The 21,012-nt window shown below is 44.5% G+C and overlaps 4 protein-coding genes across 7 annotated transcripts; 2 read left to right on the top strand and 2 right to left on the bottom strand.

Annotated features, from left to right (window-relative positions):
- Window positions 1-223: 223 nt before the first annotated feature.
- LRRC42 (leucine rich repeat containing 42) lies at window positions 224-6,840 on the bottom strand. The gene is made up of 8 exons (XM_027748681.2): window positions 6,774-6,840; window positions 5,416-5,903; window positions 3,203-3,334; window positions 2,039-2,157; window positions 1,546-1,634; window positions 1,349-1,462; window positions 1,107-1,191; window positions 224-713 (listed from the first exon to the last, which is right to left on the bottom strand). Exons 2-8 carry the CDS (start codon window positions 5,886-5,888, stop codon window positions 457-459), a joined length of 1,269 nt encoding a protein of 422 aa, XP_027604482.1. The 5' UTR covers window positions 5,889-5,903; window positions 6,774-6,840; the 3' UTR covers window positions 224-456.
- Window positions 6,841-6,942: 102 nt separating this feature from the next.
- Window positions 6,943-11,681, top strand: HSPB11 (heat shock protein family B (small) member 11). Of its 2 annotated transcripts, XR_003545946.2 has the most exons (6): window positions 6,943-7,161; window positions 7,680-7,786; window positions 8,082-8,150; window positions 8,677-8,720; window positions 9,212-9,429; window positions 10,533-11,681. XR_003545946.2 is itself a non-coding variant. In XM_027748807.2 (5 exons), exons 1-5 carry the CDS (start codon window positions 7,064-7,066, stop codon window positions 9,317-9,319), a joined length of 426 nt encoding a protein of 141 aa, XP_027604608.1. In that variant the 5' UTR covers window positions 6,943-7,063; the 3' UTR covers window positions 9,320-11,001. The 2 variants fall into 2 exon arrangements, 1 of the variants encoding a protein (XP_027604608.1); XM_027748807.2 differs by having other exon boundaries at window positions 9,212-11,001.
- DIO1 (iodothyronine deiodinase 1) lies at window positions 9,895-13,328 on the bottom strand. Its single transcript, XM_027748805.1, has 4 exons — window positions 12,998-13,328; window positions 12,008-12,151; window positions 11,060-11,259; window positions 9,895-10,589 (listed from the first exon to the last, which is right to left on the bottom strand). The coding sequence occupies exons 1-4, from the start codon at window positions 13,326-13,328 to the stop codon at window positions 10,524-10,526; spliced, it is 741 nt and encodes a 246-aa protein (XP_027604606.1). The 3' UTR covers window positions 9,895-10,523.
- Window positions 13,329-14,575: 1,247 nt separating this feature from the next.
- Window positions 14,576-20,997, top strand: YIPF1 (Yip1 domain family member 1). 3 transcript variants are annotated; one of them, XM_027748832.2, is made up of 10 exons: window positions 14,576-14,617; window positions 14,834-14,907; window positions 15,535-15,698; window positions 16,276-16,356; window positions 16,461-16,548; window positions 16,666-16,782; window positions 17,751-17,917; window positions 18,498-18,680; window positions 19,606-19,700; window positions 20,680-20,997. In XM_027748832.2, exons 2-9 carry the CDS (start codon window positions 14,877-14,879, stop codon window positions 19,693-19,695), a joined length of 921 nt encoding a protein of 306 aa, XP_027604633.1. In that variant the 5' UTR covers window positions 14,576-14,617; window positions 14,834-14,876; the 3' UTR covers window positions 19,696-19,700; window positions 20,680-20,997. The 3 variants fall into 3 exon arrangements, with proteins under 3 accessions (XP_027604633.1, XP_027604634.1, XP_039236556.1); XM_027748833.2 differs by having other exon boundaries at window positions 14,577-14,617; window positions 15,565-15,698; XM_039380622.1 differs by lacking the exon at window positions 14,576-14,617 and having other exon boundaries at window positions 14,788-14,907; window positions 15,565-15,698.
- The last annotated feature ends 15 nt before the right edge of the window (window positions 20,998-21,012 follow it).

Below are 21,012 nucleotides of genomic sequence, written 5' to 3'. Positions count from 1 at the left end.
GAGGCCTGTGCTTACCCTCTCTGCTCCCTCCCTCTGTCACAGCTCCACCAGCACAGCCTGGTGCTTTCAGGCTGAGGTTTCTGTTCTAGAAGCAGTATTAATTCCCCAGGGCTCCTGACAAGCATAGATGAGCTGCAGTGATCTGTCTCCTGTCCCTTGGGAGGCAGGAGAGGAGCAGGGATAGGACCAGCTGTTTTCATGAATAATACCTATGTCAGAAGAATTGGTTAAGGATGACAACAAAACCTTTATTTGAAAAAATTATTATGTATTGAAAATATACAGTAGTATCACCAACCTTCTTGTCTCTACCCCTCCCCAAGCACAGGTTAACCCACAAGCATGGCACAGCAACCAGATTTAACAGTACTGGTCTTCTTTGTTACTCCCTCTCAATATGTCTAAATCCTGTCATCAGCAAGAAAACAACAAACAAAAGACCCACTTCTCTCTGACTCAGTAGGTATTTAACAAATCCCAGTCCTCCACAGTGAGGCACAGATGCTTCTGTTTGGAAGTCCTTTCTCTCTCTTGTTCAGCCAAAGCTCTTTTTCTATTGTTCTTTAATTCGTGGCTTCCCGCAACCTCCTTTTTCAAAGGTAAATGGTAATTTTGAACTTTTTCCTTATAAAACTGCAAGTTTCCAGATGCTTTTGTTTCTGCTTCCACCACTGTGCATTTGACTACTTCCTCTATTCTGCGTGTCTTGCCATCTACAAGGAAAAAAAAACAATCAAATTTAGATTTTGGGGAAAAACAGAATTATGCTGTAAAATGCACGTTTTGATGCAAAGAGTTTTGGCCAAGCCAACCTGGAATATTGACTGCTGAAATGTGCAGAGGGAAAAATAACATATTTTGGACTCAGGATTTTAAGGAGAAAACTCAGTTGTGATATGTTGCCCTAAGCATGCTGTACTTGAATTACCCAGCAGTCTAACAAATGAAAAAACTCAAGCAGGTTGTAATGCAGTTACACAAATGGAAATGGCTGAAATTGCACACCCAAGATGCTATTTGAATTAAAAAAAAAAAAAGAAAATATGGAAATATTCCTTGTAGAAAAGGAAACAAATCCACTCTGTGGTTCCCATGCAGTGACTTACAGAAGCGCAGAGCTGCTGTTCTGGATCTCAGGTTGTCCTGTGGCTTGATGGCTTCCATAACTGCCTGCTCCCATTGCAGAACTGTCTGAAATAACATTGGAAGGAGTTAAAATGTTTCTTGTAAATTTTACAGAAATACCATTGGAAACGACTCCATTCTCTATTCTTTCCTATTCAGCGATTTTGTGCTCTGTAAGGCAAATTTCTAGAGAGTAAAACAGACTTAGAAGACCCTCCCTTACCTGTTCTGCCCATCCCTCTGTTTTGCAGTTACTATGATCAAATTCTTTCAGAGGCACTTTTGAGTGGACGAGGCCTATCTGCATTTGGATCCGCTTAATAACAGCATCAACATCCTGGGGAAAAGGGAAATAAAGCAGTCAGAGGGCAAGAACATTTATTACACTTGTCCAGTAAACTAAGGTAGATGCTTTTTTACCTTGAGACCTGTGCCAGAAATGTCCAAACAATTCAATTTCTTGAAAGAAAGAAGATATCCAATTCCCACATCTGTGATTTTAGGGTTACCTGTAAGGTCAAGTAAAGTTAACTAAGTTACATGATGTGGAAACAGACGATCAGGATGCCAAGAAAAGTATTTGTTCCAAAAGCTAATACTGAAACAAAGGGGGTTGGCCTTTTTTTTTTTCAGTATGTTTCAAGTCAAAGACTGACTTTTCCCCTCCAGTGATTGCAATACAAATATTTACAATACCAAGTCTCAACCTATCAAAAATATTTATGCAAGTAGCAAGTGGCTGAGACTCCAGGTATGGCCTGTGCCTTCTGGAAAGCTGTTAGTGAAATCTGGGGCTGAGTACTTGGCTCATGGGAACCAATAAATGAATTTTGTTCCTTCAATACTGAGGAAGGTAAATTCTGTATCAGAAGGGATACAGGTCGCTTCTAATGTGAAACCACGAGGCACTTACAAGACAGGTCTAACACCAGCAGATTCTCCAGCCCCTTTTTCAGCACACGGATGGGCGCCGTCATCCTGCGAAGGCCGGCGTCTGACAGGGAGTTGTCTTTCAGGAGAAGCTGTTTTACACTGGCAGGGGAGATGCAAACATTTGGTTTATGGTCAATATTTTAGATAAATTTGCAAAATGTCCTAAAACTCTGTGTCATCCTGTGCCAACCCTTCGGTCTGCTTTGTTAACGTTAGTAAAGAGCAGTAAGAAAGGAGCCTGGGTTAGTGGGACTAACAAATGTCCCTCTATTGCCCCTGCTGGCTCAACAGAAGCACTACTTGAGCAGCTATTCCCAGAGCTCCAGTGACAAACTGATCCTAGAGCCAAATATTTGCTAACAGAGACAATAAGGTTCTTTATACCCTGAAATTCTTTAAACCAAGGCTTCCAAACTCAAATGCACTCAAAACTAAGAAAAATGCTTGGCAAAATGAGAGAGGGCGGATTTGATAAGAGATACAGCAATGATTTAAAGAAAATAATGAGGTATTGTAACAGATTAACAAAACTCAGGGAAAAACATCACACTAAAACATTCTCCAGAGCATTTCAAGACAAAACCTTGATGCAAAATACACGAAAATCTTAGAGTAATACTCCCTAATTAGCAGTCATTCTGCCTATTGATTTCCAAATTTTCCTACTTTTCAATCTTCAGTATCAAACAAAATTTAAAGTGTTATTGTATTTAGATGTTAATTAACAAAATATTCAATCTCCTACTTGCAGAAATCTTTTCTCTGGAACACCGGTTTTGTTAAAAATTTGCCTGATAAAGTTCTCTCTTAAAAAAGGAAATGAAAGTGTAAAACTGTTCCAAGGTACTGTTTCCACTTGGCCAATGAAAATTATAAAAAGCTGATTTAAAAACACGAAACAGTAAATTATCTTGCATATTTTTAGGCCTTTTTACAATTCAGTATGTGCTTTCAACCATGTGTTTTGTTTACAATACATTCTGCATTTTGTTTACGTCAAGAAAAGGTTTTATGAACAACCAAAATCTTCGACCTTACACACTGCAGCCTGTGAAACTTCCCTTTAAGGTCACAGCCTGATTCTTTGAACTGCTTAGTGAGAGGAAAGAAAGTGTCATTTTTAGTTGTGTCAAGAAATTGGTACCTGGACAGGGCCTCTTTGGTGAGGTGTTCCAGCAGCTCATGTTCATCTCCCAGTTTACAGGAGGAGAGATCCAAACATGTCAGCTCCCGGAAAGATTTAATTTCTTCTAGCTTTTCAGAGAGAACCAGGTATCTGCAAAGAGGGAAAAAAAAGCTATCAGTGCTCAGGCATGTAAGAAGGCATATCCTCATATGTCACAAGCATAATGCGGTTGTTTCTGGTAAGTATCTATGTGAGAACTGACAGAAATTAGCCAGCTGCATTAAGTACCTTTTTATGTGCAGTTGGCACACAACATGTCTGAATTCCCAGTCTTCTCCTTAAATCAGTGTCATGGTTTTGCTTTGATCCAAAATATTGGACTAACAAGACTTCAACTTGCAAACATCGCAGTTAGGAACTTCTCTACAGATCACTGTGGCATTATTTCAGAATAATGCAAAATGATATCCCAGTTTTTCATAAATAACTTCACAAACTGCTGTTCCTCTGTATCTTGGAGGGGTGTAGACCAACCCACATTCACCCAGGTTTAAAATCCACTGCAAATGTCTCAGGATAGCTTGGCAAATGGCAAAATTTTACTTTTTATATGTGTCAATAAAATACTTGACTAGATAAAGTCCAGGACTACCCAGAGCTGTGCCTACAGCCCAGGCAGCAGTTACTCAGCGGGTTATTTTTTTAGCTGTGCTGGTTCCCTGATCTGATTCACTCCGCAGCCACGCAAACATCTGTGCTGGAGCTATTCAGTAGGAGGTTTAGAGATGGGAACAAACCACTAAAGAATGGCAGGCATGAGTATGCAGTAATAAGCACGTAGCCGTCAATACCTCCCCTGCAGTTACCTCTTACTGCCCCTGTGGCAAGACAAGCTCCAAATTCACTAATCTCTCCTGAATTTACCTTATATTCCCCATGGCAAGACAGACCCCGAGGTCAGCATCTTCACTGCTTAACTGAGGGGTGCTGACTAATTTGATCCCTCGAAGAACACCTCTCTGTCCATGCAAATAAAGGGATCTTAATATCCTCCCAGTGTAAGTTTACCTACCAAAATACCCCCTAAATCCCTCTGCTGTGCAATTTGGCTATGCAGAAAGCAGTCAGAGAACAAGCCAGTTCTTGAGAAAGAAGAGTGGCCTCTTTTAGAAATAAAATTCATCAGAAAATGCCTTAGTGCCTTACTCCCTGGATTTCAAAGACTTGATACTTAACTCAGCTTTCTGTAATGGCAGAAGATGCCAGAAGTAGCTTAATTTCTGAATTAAGCCCATAAAATTATCTGTGCTAGAGATAAAAAGGAAGTAGGTTTAAAGGATGAAACAAAGGATAATTGACTTCTACTCAAACATTCCTACTGTGCTCAGAACACCCTTGGCACTTCAGATGAATATGCCTGTACTTTGATTTTAAACTGGATAAACCATCCCTTTTTCAAGTGTAGAGATGGAAGAGACTAGTTATATTACTGGGAAAGACTTCAGTAGGAGCAAGGCTTTAAAAACATAATCCAGTTTAAAGCTTGGCAAGACTTTCAGTTAAAGAGGTGGACATTGAGAAGACAGAAAAACTAATGCTGGACTCTAAACAGGACCTTGTCAAAGCACATTCAGTATGGGGATGGGAACCACAATAAACTAAGGTAAAACCTGCCTGACTTCAAAGCCTGTTACTTAACTACAGATTGTCTTTTTCTGAGCCCCCAGAATGAGACAGGGCGAAAGCTTTATTTACTATAGTAAATAAACCCAGAGAGTTTGCAAGGGTGTATTTTATTTGTACAGTCAGCTAAGGACGTTGAAATGCTTTTAAACAGCAATTACAAAAACATCCCATGAAATGCCTGAGAAGGCATAAACCACATGGATTGCTATGGAAGTGCCGATTATTATTGTTAAAAAATGTTGCAGATTTAATCCTCCACTAAGATCCCCTCTTAGTTAACACAGATGTAGTCTGCTGTCTGTTACCTTTGTAATTCTCTGTACATTCTAAGATTTGTACCTCAGAATGAAACCAGCAGCTGCACTTGTAGGAAAGGGATGGCACAAAAAAGCAAGCAGAAGAATCAGATAAGGCTCAGGGCATTTAATTAAAATTGGGTGGTGTTACAAGCCCAAGAGATATTTTTAATTTAATTTAGGGGAAACTTGAAGTGTGCTAGCAAAAAGCCCTGGCATATGACAATATTTGTCAGTGAACAGACTTACCTATTCCGCAAGCACAATGAACATAGCACCAAACTGCCATAGGCTTCAGTAAACTTCTGTAGAGCTCTCAGTCCCGTCACTGGCTCTGTGAACTTTTGTCTTGCCTCTGCTGCTGAAAAGAGCTTTTCAGCAATCTGCTCTGGGAAACCAATCAACGAGTCAATGTGATCAACATTGTCAGAAATGTAACCCAGCACTAGGCTGAAGAGAGACTTGGCCGAGTAGCGGAGGTTCCCCTCCTTAGTGTACGTGAAGATGAAATGATCGGTCCTCTGCCTCCTTGCCCTATCGTCCTCCCTGTTCATGCAAAGCTCCACTGAAAAACTTCTGGAAAACAGCCTAAAAGGTCTTGTTTTGGGAGTGACATCCTGTATGCCGCCTGCACCCTGATTTACCACATGCAGCTTCCCATTTTCACGCACGTATATCGGCCCAGTATCCAAATGGCTTTCTGAGTGGAGACAGTAAGACATTCCCCTCGACCAGCTCTGCAAAAACAAACCACAGACAGGTGAAGAATAGCCACAGAGGAAAACACGACCAGGGGAAGACCCCAAACCTGGCAGCTCCCCTTAGAGCCCTGAGGACAGCCACGTAGCCCTGCAGTGGCAGGAGGGCAGGCTGTGTGGAGCAGGGGTGTGAGCTGGATGCCATCAAACCACAAACCCCAGCCAAGTGGGAACTGAACCCCGGGCTGGCTGAGACACCCGGGGATGGATCCCAGCCCCGCACAGGGAGGGGCAGGGGCAGAGGGGCTGTGGCTGTGTAGGAAGCGGCCCCCACAGCCAGGCCTGGCTCTGCTGCAGGAGGGGGAGGAGGAGGATGAGGAGGAGGGCACATGTCTGACTGCAGCTGGGCAATGGAGCCTGCTGGAACCTCCCTCCCTGGGAGGGTGGGCATCTCCTGGTGCCCCTTCCCCGGCCGGGGCCGGGGGTCTGGTTTGTGAGGGGGGTCCTGGCGGGGGCAGGAGGGCTCAGAGCTGCCATGGCGGGGGTAGGGGAGGGACGGGATCCCCTCAGCTCCTGCCCTGCGGGACTGGGGCTCGGGTCCTGCGGGGCCGGGGGCGATCGGGCACTGCCCGAGGGGGGACGGGGCTGCTGAAGACATGGGGGAGCTGGGGGAGGAGGGAGAGGAGATCGGGTCCAACCCGGAGGGGGATCGAGGGCTGCGCTGGGAAGGGACTGTGAAGGGATCGGGCTCTGCCCGGGGACGAGCGCACCGTGAGCGGGGGCAGCCCTTAGGGGCGTAAGGGGAGGGGTCCCCACCCGGGCAGCGAGGCGAGAGCCCCGCTCGCCCCCCCGCTCGCCCCCCCGCTCGCCCCCCCTCCCGCCGGGGCCGCCCGCCCGGCCCGCACCTACCTGCCCCGGGAGGGGCCGCCCCGCCAGCCGGGCCGGGGCTCGGCGCTCCCGCCGCCCGTCCCGCAGCGCCCGCGGGCGGCGGGCGGGGCCGCGCCGGGGGCGGGCAGCGGGCGGGGGCCGGGGCGGAGCGGAGCGGGGCACGGTGGGAGCGGGAGGTCCCGCCCGGCCCCCCCCGCCCTGCGAGGGGCGAACCCGCGCTCCCGCACCGCCCCCGGCGGGACCGTCCGTGCGGGGGGCGCGGAGCCGCCGTTGCCCGGCAGCGGCAGCCGCGGTTCCCCGGCCGAGCCGCGATGAGAGCCACCGACTGGTGCCGGAGCTCGGCCGGGGCCGCGCTCGTTCTGGCCACCTCCAGCGACGCCGAGCACCCCGCCGAGAGCGTGGCGGACGGGTGAGGGCCGGGCGGGGGCGCGGGCGGCGGGAGCGGCTCCCCCCGCACTGAGGGGCTGCCAGCACCGCGGGCCGGGCTCTGCCCCGCGCCTTCGCCACAGAATTCAACTGTTCTGTCAGTCCTGGTTCTGTGGTACCGCCCGGGGACAGAGCCTTGAACACTGAGGTGTAAATACCTCCCGAGAGCTGCCCCATCGTCATTCAGGGCATTGCTGAAAACACACTAAATAAAAATGCACCCCCTCTGTTGCCCTCCCCTCATTGCCCCCTTCCTTTTCTCCCCTTGCTTCTCCCTCCTTTGCTTTTCCCCCCTCCTTCCTTTTGCTTTTCCCCCCTCCTTCCTTTTGCTTCCCCCCCCCTTGCTTTTGCTTTGTTTTCCCCCCTTTCCTTTTGCTTTTCCCCCTTGCTTTTCCTCTTTCCCCCTTTCTTTTCCCTCCATATTTTTCTGTGATTAATTTTTTTCAAGATGGTTAGAGATGGAAAGGTGCAGGTGAGGGTTTTGTCCCGCTGTCTCCACAGGAATTCTGAAACGTTTTGGACGACGACAGGCATGTTCCCACAGGAATTCATTATTGGTTTTCCCAAATGTGTGAAAATCAGCAAAGTCGCAATCCAGTGTTATTTGGGTAAGACTTTGTGTCTTGCAGTAGGTAATATGTGCTATATTAAAATGTTTCTGTGCCTTTATGAAAATTATCACAGTAGTGTCATGATCTGTAAGTAGCCACTTTTTAACAGATCCATTAAGATTTAACTTCACAAAGGAATCGTCTGTCACGTCCAAACCCTCCATAGGTTAGAGGAAGAATGGATTAGTTAGTGCTTTTGAAGTGCTTTGTGGATGAAAAGCGATGGAATAAATATCATTATCAATAAGGAATCAGAACTTGTTTTGATATCTCAAATTTATATGTGTTTTAGTGCGGACCTTAAGGATTGAAAGAAGTGTATCTAAAGACCCTGTGGGTTTTGAACCGTGCATTGAAAAAGGTAGGGCTCTGAAGAAACGGATTTTGTGGGAATGTTTGTCTTTTTCAATTATTTTAACCCCACATCTATTTGCTGAGTAAAGTGTAGCTTGATGATTATTTTATTCGACATTAATGTAATAGTCATGTTTAAGTGAATTTTATGAACACTGCTGGTGTCTGTAGCTGTTTGGAAAATAAAATGCTGTATAAGGGCTAAAAGCACTACTTGTGCACTTTATGTTCCAAAAATTAAAAACAGGCTTACATAGTATAATAGAGTGCCATTTCCTGCATTGTTTGGGGTTTTTAGTGCCTCTTGAGTGACATTTTATAACCCAGCATAATGAGTAGCATATATATACACACTGGGATATTGCAAAAAAGTATTTATTCTCTTAAATCACCTTGTAAAAATAAAAAATAACTATTTCTATACGCAGTGTAAATTCAAAGTCCTTAAATTCACTTGAACTCTGAGTCCAGTGAAAACTTTTCACAGCATTTCACATTATTCTTCATTATCTGCTTTAAAATATGTTTTCTAGATTTGCAACACACAGAAGGACAGCTCCAAATGGAAGAATTTCCAGTGAGTATTTATGGTGTACATCAGTAGTGGTTCATGAAATGGGATGTCTGGACTAAGTGGGGAGAATCTATAAAAAAACCAAACGTCTTTATTCACAATTATTTGCTCAGTTGGTGTTAGAGAGAGGAATTTGTAGATCAAGGTATGAAATTGCATTTCCCAGCTGCTCCTTTGTAGATTATGGTATGAAATTGCACCTGCCTAGTGCTCCTAACTATGTGGAGGGCCCTTTCCAGAAGTGTGGCAATCTTCCCTCCTTCAATTGTTGCCTTTAAAAGGCTGTAGAATTCAGGAGTGATGAGGCTTTTTTGAATTGCTGTCATCTGAAGAAACTCTGAAGCTGGCTAGATGTTGTTAAAGAGCTTGATTTATGTGCAATTAGAAGACAGGCATGGAAGTGTCTAGATCCTTCTGTCTAACAAACTTCTGCAAATGTTTGGTAGTTTTGTCACCACAGAGAATGAAATAACATTTTTTTATTCCTTCTGCAGCTTCCTGAATTCCAGGCCACTTACTTGCGTTTCATCATCAAATCTGCCTTTGATCATTTTGTGTCAGTGCACCGGGTGATGGCAGAGGGCACAGCAGAAAATGCTTAAGTCCAGCTTAAATTTGGACCTCCATTCTTTTGTACTGAAGTGACATCTTGATAGCTGTATTGCAGAGAATGTTTATTATTAGAACCTTGTATTAAAGTGTTTTTTTGAAGGTATGGATGTAGTATGTATTCCCTGCTGGTGTCATGTATGGAATAGGATAGAATAAAACCATTTAGGTTGAAAAAGACTGTTAAGATCGAGTCCAACCACAATGCCATGCTCTTGTTAATTGTAATAACAGCTTTCTTATTTTATAACCTAAACTGTCAGTTTAGAACACTTGAGCATACCTGAGTCCATTTAAATTAGTATATTTATATCAGGCTTTCCTAATATATATGAATTAAAACTCAATTTCCTGTAAAATGTTTCCCTTACACTATGAATAGAAAAGAAAGCATTAAGTACTTAAATGGGAGGTACTACTTCCTATTGTGTAGCAAATCCTTCAAAAGTCCATGAACTGGTAACTTTCTCATCAGCTCAAGGATGAATATAAACTGCTAATGCTGAGAAATAACTGGGGGGGGGAGAGGGGCAGGGTGGGGAAGGAAATAATGTGAAGACATATGAAGTGCTCTGATAGACTTTTAATAATTGTAGATCAATCCCTTGTTTCTATAAATATTTTCTAGAATCAGGTCACAGCTGTCAGTGCTTTATGCTGTGGCCGCCATAACAAATATTCATGGAAACAAGTGGAGATGGAGATTGCCTTGCTCAGAAGCCTCCTGAAGTCAGTAAAAGTGTGTGTTTAGGAAGAGTTGTATGTATACAGGAGAAAGAGAACCTTAGTAATGTTGAATCAGTTGCTTTGCATGCCAGAAGACTCTTGCAGGAGTCAGCACCCCTGAAGTTCATCCTGCAGGATAGTCCTTACACATGTAAATGTTGGTTTCCAGTCCTTACAAATATAAGTGTTGGTATGAGAGCTCAATGGACCCAGCTACCACATTACTGCTTGTGGTATAAGTGGAGTAAGATACTACAGAGCAGTAGTTGGGGTTGTAATGATGACACTTGAAAGCCTCTGGACAAACACATAATGAACCCCATTACGGATGCTCTTTAGATGTACATAAAATATTCCTTTTCTTGTTGTCTCTTGTTATTTTTAAATTCTTTTTTTTCTTTACAGTTATGTCTGTGAGAAATTGTTCTTGAGCTTCTTTATCCAGTCTTTACTCTGAATCCTCTTCTTTTTCTATTTCAGCTTTTCCAGGATGGCACGTATTTCCTGGGGGTGGTAATTCCAAGGCCCAAATCCTCCCTGCAAAGGCAATAAAGTGACACAGTGATATTCAAGCAGGCAGAGCAGAAGTCCTTTGGAGCACAGCAGCTGCACCAGAACTGTGGGCAGGTGTGCCTGGGCTCCCTTTGCACTGCAGCCATCGCTGGGAGATGGTGTATGCACAGGTTGCACCCTGCTGTGTCACTGGGACGGTGCCAATGTCTGCATCCTGGAGCTGGAAAGTGTTCCTGGATCTCACAGCTTAGATGTACCTAGGGTTACTAGTGACCCAAAAGATAAATATTTGAGCAAGACTGAGGTGTACATCAAATATGTACATTTTAAAGGCCCAGGCTGGTTTTGATGGATCTTTATTTCTCTCCATAGTTACAGTGAATCGTGAAATTTTTAGCTCTCAAACTGAATTAAATAAATGTCAGGCGGTCTCAAATTATTTTGGAATTTAAAAATCTTAGCATATTGTGCTCATTATTACTGATACTTTTTACCTTGTAGATAACTTTTCCTCCTTGAAGCAGATACAGTCGTTCTGGCAGCGCAGCGTATTTTGAGCTGCTCAGGTTTTCCATAGTGTCTAAAACTACTGGACATAAAGGATTATTTTTCTGAAGAAATTGTGCTGCAATTTTTCGATCTTCAAGGCTTCTGTGATTTTTAATAACAACGTTGTTTTTAAAAGCCCATCCATCTAAAACAAATGAGAAAGGGATTTAGCAAAGAGCACTTTGAATGGGTGCAAGGCAGAGATGTACTGCGTGTGTGTCATATCCCAAAACTGGGTTAAAAAATCCTGCAGTTTACTTCTAACACGAAAGCTTGCCATGAAATGAAAGCCCACCTCAGAGTATGGGATCACTAGAGCTTTTCAAATAAGTGGTCCTAAGATTTATTTTTTTTTCTTTAATTTCAGCAAACTCTATTTTACCCTTGCCCTGGATTCAGAAATATTTTTTATATTTTTAGCTGAAATTTTCCCACATAAATCGACCCTAGAAAGATACAAAGTGGGGAACATATATCCTGTTGGAGTCTGCATCCTGTTCTTGAGACATGTTAAAAATGAATCTTCTTTTTTTTAAAACATATAACATGCTGGCATTGCACACCTAACCTTCATTCTATGAAATGTCTTTTCTTCCACTTTCTAAAAGGAGCTGTACTAACACTGAGAGGAAGTTTTGTAAAGGTGTTAACTATGTCCTTCACCTTCACAGAGCTGAGTGTTCAGCAGGAGTAACTCTGTAAAGTGTGTGAGTAGAATCTTTGGAGAATTACAGACACAAACTCGTGCCTGAGATGTGGTGTTGCCACTTTTGATTTGAGGAAAGTGTTTTTCCCATTTGAAGCTCCCTCCTTTGCTCTAACACATTTTCTTCCTAAAGGGAATGACACGTATGAAGCTGCTTTTGGCATCAGCTGTGCTGTTTGTGCTGTACCTGCTGCATGAGCTTCCTCAATGTAGATGATAAGGAAATCTGCTACTGAGCCAAAATCTTTGATGAGTTTGTTGAACTCATCAAATTTTAGCATAAATGATGGTCAGGTGCAACTTCCAAAATTCAGGATTAAAGGACGGTTATCTGGGGGGGAAAAAAAAAAAAGGACATTTTGTGGTTAAATCAGGAAGGGAGGAAGGGCAGAATTAAATGCATACACAGAGATTCCCGGACAACACTTATCCCATAACCTTTGGTCATTAAAATCAGCAACACAATGTCTGCATCTACATAAAACAGGCATAAAGATGCTTTCTTTTCCTTGGCTCTGACTTGTGCTGCATCCCGCAACGAGTTCAACTGAAATTTGTTCAAGACCTTCCTTCTGGCTGGGTTTAACTTCAAAAGTGGCTGCTAACATAGATTCACATCCTGAAGAATTTAATAGAAGTGTACCTTCCTGTAGATGCTGTGTATTCCTTTCCAAACTTGCATCTCATTTTCTACATAAATATCTGTATATAATTAGAAAAGCAGAGAGAGAAGGATGTAATCCCTCCCATGGGGATGGAGGCTGCAGCTTAATGATTAATTCCACATTCTACAGAGATCTCAGTGGGGGGCAGCGGACAAAGTACAAAGCAGCTACTTCTGCTTTTATTTCCAGCCACCTTGGATCTGGAAAAACCCACCCTGTGCTTTCTAGGGTTTAGACTGGCTGAGGGAGCTGGTGTGGGATCTTCTGTACCAACAGGGAACAACAGCCAGCACTCCTGAATCACCGCACATGGTTCAGTTCTGGGCCTTCTCTCCCTAAAACAAATTATTATCTTGGTTTTCAATAAAAGGGTTTCCAGGCAAAGCCAGCTCTTGCAAAAGGTTCACAAATACCAAAAGGTTCTGGTGCCAGATGCCTGTCCCTGTTCCCTCAGCATCCCTCATTTATGGTCTCAGCATAGCAAACCCATCTGACGTGGCTCAATTACTGACCTCCCATGAAATCCAAGAGGTGACGAACTTCTCCATTGAGGGTCACCACCGGCGTGTTGGGAGCAGGCTGTCCCTCGAAGGCTTCATCTTCCAGCCTCTTCCACTTCACCTTCAGCACAAAGAGCAAATACTTGAAGCTGAAAAAAGTCGGACCCCAGTTTTCATAGCTGAACTTTGGATTCTTGTTCATTCTGCTCTTTTCGCCCAGTTTTAGGATATATCTTTTCATGGCATTGGGAAACAGTATCATCAGTGTTTTGCCAACAACAACAGACAGAGTAACCTGCAGAAGAATCAGCGTTTTCTGTAGGAACACCTTGATGCTGAACATTGTGTTGGAGAAGATCTGGCTGCTCCCGATGGGAACACAGCAGAGACAGGGGCAAAGGTGGAGGGGGAGGAAAATGTTCACGTGTTTAGTTGAATTTCTGCCTTCCCTTGCACACACACTGCACTTCAGCCTCTGCATGAGGGAGGAGCCCGCCAGCAGTGCTCCCTCCAGCTGCACCAAAGGCATGATTTGCAGCAAAGGGTGGATGTGTTGTGCTCACTGCAGAGCTGTGAGGTTTATTCACAAATATGTAGTGTATTTCACTACTGAAAGGCGTTGAATCACGATGTTCTCCCTGAATCCCGGACTAAAGACCAAGATGCTGATGCTCATGGCCTTGAGGTGATGCAGGTGCTGTGCAAACAGTTCCCCCTGCTCTGCCTGCTCTGGGGCTCTGCCACACACCAGGGTTTGACACTTTGGGGCTTGAAGGATAAAAAAAAGTAGATATACCCCCATATATATAATATCCAGTTCTGGGGTCCCCAGCTCAGGAAAGACACGGAGCTGTTGTAGTGAGTCCAGAAGAAGCCACCAAGGTGATGAGAGGGATGGTGCACCTCTGCTATAAGGAAAGGCTGAGAGAACTGGGATTGTTTAGCCTGGAGAAGAGAAGGCTTCGGGGTGACATAATTGAGGCCTTCCAGTATCTGAAGGAGCCTACAAGAAAGATGGAGAGAGACTGTTTACTGCCTGGAGTGACAGGACAAGGGTGAATGGCTTCCCCCTGACAGTAGGTTTAGATTAGATATTAGGAAAAAATTCTTCCCTGTGAGGGTGGTGAGGCCCTGGCACAGGTTGCCCCGAGCAGCTGTGGCTGCCCCATCCCTGGAAGTGTTCAAGGCCAGGCTGGACGGGGCTTGGAGCAACTTGGTCTAGTGGAAGGTGTCCCTGCCCATGGCAGAGGATTTGCAACTGGATGAGTTTTAAGGTCCCTTCCCATGCAAACCACTCTGTGATTCTATGATAAAAATGTAAATTATCCCAGTATGTGACGTCCACTTGTAACAGACTGAACAAACATCTGATTACACGCAGCCCGTGTACAAGCTCACGGACTCAGCAGACGCCGCCACGCACGGGCCCTTTAAGGGGGCGGCCGGAGGCGCACCCGGAAGCGCCGCGCGGGCTCTGATTGGCCGGCGCCGGGCGCGGCCGCGACGGGTCGGTTGCGCTCCGAGGGGCGGGGGCGCGGAAGGGCCCGGCGGGGCCGCTGATTGGCCGGCGCGGCGCGGCGGCCGCGGCGCCTTTAAGGGCGCGGAGCGGGGCTGGTGCGGGGTCTGGCGGAGGTGCGGGGTGTCCCGGCCGGGGGGCGTGGGGGATGCCAGGGCTGCCCCGGTGTGGAGCTGCGGGGGTGACCCGGTGTGGGGGTGCCCCGGGCCGGGGGGCGCGGGGGACATGGGCGGGCGGGGGCAGCGTGGGGGCGCGGCCGCGGTGACAACGGCGCTGGCACAGGGCAGGGCGCGGGACTCGCCCGGCCCAGCGCTGCCCCTGTGCCCTTGCAGGAGGGTCGAGCCCCGGGGAGTGGATCCCCACGCAGGCGGATGAATGGCGGCGGCGGACGACCTCAAATTCCAAGGTAAAGGCGGTGTCGCAGGTGCGGGCGCGGGGTTGGGGCCCGGCTGGGGGAGCCGCCTGGCACTGGAGGCTTTGGGAGCGATTCTGGGCGTTCTCTGAGTAGAAGCGCCCTTGGGAGTTTTGCAGGTGGTGAATTTTCCGGGGTGGAATTGTGCTGCTGGCGAGCTAAAAATTGTAACTGGGTTGACTGGAATCACTGACTGATCGATATCCTTTGTGGTAAAAAGTGAAAGCTGGAAACGGGTAGAGCACTCTGTAACCTGGGAAGGGCCGTGGTTTTGGACTCCCTTAACTGTTGATAGAAAAATTCATGTCAGTTTTTGGAGAATATTAAAATCACGCAGCTTCCCCCTGCCCTTGCAGGGAGCTGATGGCAGGGAGGGAAGGAAGGCTCCGGTGGTGCCAGTGTGTCATCCTGCAGGCAGATTGGCAGGAAAGGCAGCCTCACACTTCATTGACTAAGTAAATGTTCAGCTTGATCTGTATCAGTTTGGGCTCTGAGAAACAGACATGCCTGAGCTAGTGATTATCCTGTCTCAGGGTCCTAATGTGGGGTTTTGAGCCACGAGAACAGAAATTTTAGTATCTTGATCGATCATCGCTTGTCTTGTAATGTACTTGTTTGCAGAATTTGACGATGCAGCTAATTTGCTTGCAGCAAATCCTGATGCCACCACCATAAGCATTGATGAGCCAGTTGAAATCCCCAAGAACCAGCACAGCCGCCAGCAGGAGCCAGGGAGGGAAGAGGATGACGAGTTACTGGGGACCGACGACTCCGATAAAACAGAGGTAATACTCAGTCCTGCAAGAGGGATGGAGAGGGACTTTATACAAGAACACGTAGTGACAGGACAAGGGAGAATGGATTCAAACTGGCAATAGGTTTAGATTAGATATTAGAAAGAAATTTTTCCCTGGGAGGGTGGTGAGTTCTTGGCACAGGTTGCTCAGAGAAGCTGTGGCTGCCCCATCCCTGGAAGTGTTCAAAGCCAGGTTGGATGGGGCTTGGAGCAACCTGGTCTAGTGGAAGATGTCCCTGCCCATGCAGGGGGTTGAAATGAAATGAGCTTTAAGGTCCTTTGTGATGCTGATTAGGGCATGTGTTACAAATGATGTAGCAGGAGGTGGCATCAGGCTGTTCTTTAGAACCCCAGGCCAGATTCTGCTTGCAGGGAGATAAGAGACTAGTTGCTGACAAGTATTAAATAGGGAAAGGGAAACCATTAAATAATTCCTAGGAAGCACCACCCTGTTAAATTTGGTTTTTGTTTGGGTACAGAAATCACGTAACTACTGTGTAAATGAGCTAGTAATGCATAAATTGCTTGCTTGTAACATTTTCCATGTTGCCTTTCCCACCATACAGCTGCTTGCAGGACAGAAAAAAAGTGCCCCTTTCTGGACATTTGAGTACTACCAGACCTTCTTCGATGTGGACACGTACCAGGTTAATACACTGTTCCAGAGGAGAACTTGTCTGAACTATGCCTTAGCCATTGAGGTTTTTTTCTTTCTTGTATTTTTAGTCAGACAAGTCTGTATGTTTTTTAGGTCCTGGACAGAATCAAAGGTTCAGTGTTCCCAGTGCCAGGGAAGAACTTTGTAAGGCTGTACATCCGCAGCAATCCTGACCTTTATGGTACGTATGAGGTGTTATTTTCTGTACTAAATATTTCGAGTTCGTATTTCTTTTTACTTGCTAGCCTTGAAAAGCAAGAGGGCAGAAGAGGTATTGTTGAACTTGTTCCCTTTTCAGGTCCGTTTTGGATATGTGCCACACTCGTCTTCACCATTGCTGTTAGTGGCAATCTCTCGAATTTCTTCATCCATCTGGGCAAACCCACATACCACTATGTGCCCGAGTTCAGAAAAGGTTTGTAAGTGGTCGTTTGTGGGTTTGGATTTTTGGTTTGGGATGTTTGTTTGGTTTTGTTTTTTTATGTGCTAATGAGGTAAACAGGTCACAACTTTGATTTAGCAGAGTCTTGATTTATTGTTGTCTTTAAATTTTTAGAGATGTGAAACAAGTCCTTAAGTGGGCTGTGACTGGCATAAATTGGTACAGGGTTTTAGTAGAGCAAGCAGGAGTAATTAGAGCAGTTATTTTCTAGCCTTAGTGAATGTCCCCTCGTACAGAGTGAAAGCCCAGCAGTGGCTACAGTGGTGCTTTTGTAGGTGCCTCTCTGGATCTGTGGCCTCCTAGGAACCTGCAGACCTCAGGCAGAAAATTACTAAATTAATTACCCGTATCACCTACTGAAGGCTGGAAATTGTTACTGTCTGGTAGACTCAAAAATAAGCTAAAGATGCTCAACTGATCTGTGCCCCAAAGAACTCAAGAGTGAGGAGGCAGTTTGTCTGTATCTGTCTTTGTATTACAAAAAAGGCTGCTGTCCCTGAAAAGGAACAGAGCTTCTGTTTGTTTCCAAAATCCATAGTGTACTTGGAAGAACATTGCCACTAGGGAATGCAGTCACTTGAATAATTTCAGATTTGACACTAGCTGTTAGTAGCTGAATTTCTGTTTTTAACTAAGCTTTTCTTTCCTCCATAGCTCTTCCTTTCACACTGTAACTGACAGCATTTTGTACACAGGGGTAATAAATTGAAAATACAAAGGGAATACTTTCTCAAGTTTTACTTTTAAACTAAGTTCAAGTGCTGGCAAAGTAGTGGGTGTAAACTAGATGTAAATGCCAAGTTCTTTGTTTATTAATAATTCAGACTTTGTTTTGAAAGTAACTTCACAGGTATGTTTCTAGTTTTCAGGCTGAATGCTTCTACATCTTTGATTCTGTCTGGATTCTAAGCAGGACATTAAACCTTTTGTTGTATTTCCAGTGTCCATAGCAGCAACAACGATTTATGCATATGCTTGGCTTGTTCCCCTTGCTCTCTGGGGATTCCTGATGTGGAGGAACAGCAAGGTTATGAACATTGTCTCCTACTCGTTCCTGGAGATAGTGTGTGTATATGGCTACTCCCTCTTCATTTACATTCCCACAGCGGTAAGTATGGCTAGAGTGCTCCCTTACATGTCCTGGTTGAGAAAATTTGTTGGTTTTTATTATATTGTTGATATTAGTCAAAATCTTGGGGACTGGGCAAGTCATTTGCTCTTTTTGTTGAAGTTTATTTAGTGTAAAGATGTCTTGTGCGTGCTGGAAAAGCCCAGAACAGGTCATTGCCCCAGAGGCAACAAATTCAAGTAAGATGCTGCTGGTGAGCCCGGCAGACAGCCCGAGGCAGCCTCAGGAATTGGGATGTGTGTGTCCCCAGGGAACAGACATCAGTGTGCAGGATGGCTACAAGGACAAGTTTCCCTGGCAGGGACTGTTCTGGGCCACTCTGGCAAGGGAAAACCTTGGTGGGAGTGCCTTAACTCAGGGGACACACTCTTGTCATGTCTGGGAGTAAAGCTCATCACTGCTGTTATTCTTTCCTCAAATAAAGAAATGTCAGATAAGGCGTGAGTTAATTTGTGCACAAAATGGCTGAAAGCGATGAAATGTCACAGAACAATGCTTTAAATAAACGAATCCCTATTTCACACAGCCTCTTCGACAATCCTTTTCCTCCCTTTTGCAGATTTTGTGGATCATTCCACAGAAGGTGGTGCGCTGGGTGCTGGTGGTGTTCTCCCTGTGCCTGTCAGGGTCTGTTTTGGTGATGACCTTCTGGCCCGCTGTCCGAGATGACAACCGGAGGATTGCACTGGCCACCGTGGGCACCATCCTTCTGCTCCATGCCCTGCTGGCTGTTGGCTGTTTGGTAGGACATTGCCTTCCTTTTCCCTAAATTGTTATTTCCTGGGACTGGTGACATGTTCTGGTACAGGGAAGGAGGGGTTGGCTGGCTGGTGGAAAACCTTTGATTATAGTACTTGTGAAAAACCTCCAAAGTAAAAATTCCAATTATTTTAAACGTAGCAAAAAGTGATGCCAATCTGACCCTGACAGTGCTGGTAATAAATTCAATAATCAATTACAGAATGCTAGAATATCTCAAGTGGGAAGGGACCCATCAGGATAATCAAGTCCAACTCTCACAAAACAGTTTTGAATTTACCTGGGATTCATCACAATTTAATGCAAAGCATTAATCTCTATACTATCCAGTTGCAGTTTATTTCAAAGAATACTATGCTTAGTCCTTTAAAATGATTAAATGTTCAGTATAAAGTGTGTGCTTATGAGTTTTTTAGCAGGTTTATGTTTTCATACACAAACCTTAGTAAAGTTTTACAAAACAGAAGACCCTGATGCCACTGAAATACACAATTGTATTCACAATACTTAAATTATTTGTCTCTTCAGTGCAGTGGGTAGAAAGGTATCATCCAGGCTTCGTTTCTGTTTCCCCTACCTTTCAGATTATATAGATTTGATTCCCCACAGTGTGCAGGGGGATGACAGCAAAACACATCTGTGTTTTGATCGATGTGCAATCAAATCCTTTCCAGTACAGGTCTTTTTCAAAGGCCTTGGCTGCTAATGGTTATATTTAAAAGTACAGTTTAGAGCACCATTTTAATTGACTTTCTACTTTGATAAAAACAAAAAAAGATCCAAATGTGTCATTTCAGTGCTGTGTTTGTACCTCGTGAACAGTGGGTGTGGAAAGAAAGGGCTGGGATGACACAGCACTATTTGTTTCTCTCTAAACAGTCTTTTTCTCTTCTGTAATAATACTGTAGGCATACTTTTTTGATGCCCCCGAACTTGATTTTCCTGCACCTATTATCCCTGCTCACAATGGAACAACAGTAACAACAAAGAGTCACTAAGTAAGGTAAGAATCCAATCCAAACTTTTTTTTTTCTGTAATCACCACAGACATCTTGAAACTTTTCCCCATCACTATGGTTGAGTGAAAAAGGGTTTAACAGACCAATTTTGCCAAATGGGGTGTATATATAAATACCATTTATGAACTGTGTTTCAGTTGTAAGTTTTAAGTATAGACACAAAAACTGAAAAGGCTCTGAGGAACAGAGTGTTATGTTTCTTTTCTTCTTGGCGAAGAAACACACATTTAAATAAATAATCAGTCCCAGAGGTCATGTTAAGGATTTCCCCCCCCCAATCACTTACAAAACCCCCAAAGCATTTATTTGAATTTATTCTGCACAAATAAAACTTAAGCAATAAATAGTTATATTCCTGGTTTTCTTTAATTTTAATGTGAAAAGCAAGCTGGATTTTTTTTCCCCTTGATGCAACAGTGTTTCAGAGCAGCAGCTGTGAGCATGGGGACATCTATGTAGGCTCTGGGCAGGGTGGACTCAGAGCCTGAGCCATCCCTATGGACTGCATTCCTTGTGTGGGATAGTTTGAGGGTTTGCTTCCTGGTAGCTGGGAGTGCTGCCAGCAGCAGATGACATTTGAATTCTGTTGGATAATTCTGTGGAGCAAGTCCAGGAAAAGGCTAATAAACATGCAGAGGCCAGGGCTCTGCAAGCCACAAGTGTGTATGTGGAAATTAGACTTATTTTCTGAATAGAAGCTGTATTAGATTTAAAATAAATAAAAATAAAAATAAATAATGGCTAAATATGCCTAGCAAAAGTGGTAATAAAAAAATGACACAATCCAATCACGCAGGTCAATTTTAGTGGCTTTTCCTCCTGCAAGATCAGTTTCTCATCCCAGATGCCTAATAAGAATCAATGCGACAGTAATGAATTTTAGTATTTAGATCTAAATGTGTGCCTTATTGTGTCCTCTGGTGACGAGCTGAAATATTCATGGGAGTTATTTGTCTCTTTCAGATTACAATGCCGGTTTCTCCATCTGTACAGTAATTTTATTTTAGATTTATTTTTTGCTGAAGACAATGGAAACTGCAAGAATGGGGGATGTTTTCTGTAGCAGAACAGACAGCGATGTCCCATGGACATACGGACATCCCCATGCTCACTGGAGACACTGGTTCCATGAGCAGAGCAAACCATTGATCGCAATCTATAACACAAGGGATTTTTTTGTTTGTTTGGGTATTTTTGTTTGTTTTGTGTTTTGTTTTTGTTTTTTAATTCGGTCTACATTCGCCATGCTGTTTGCCTCTCAATAAAGCGTTTTGAAGGCGATTTGAGATTTGTATT

Source organism: Pipra filicauda, unplaced genomic scaffold (assembly GCF_003945595.2).
Source record: "Pipra filicauda isolate LSUMZ 115617 unplaced genomic scaffold, ASM394559v2 scaffold19_size4547281_pilon, whole genome shotgun sequence".
Classification (NCBI taxonomy): Eukaryota; Metazoa; Chordata; class Aves; order Passeriformes; family Pipridae; genus Pipra; species Pipra filicauda.
Note: the sequence above shows the minus strand (reverse complement) of the source record. Positions and strands in the feature narration are given on the sequence as shown.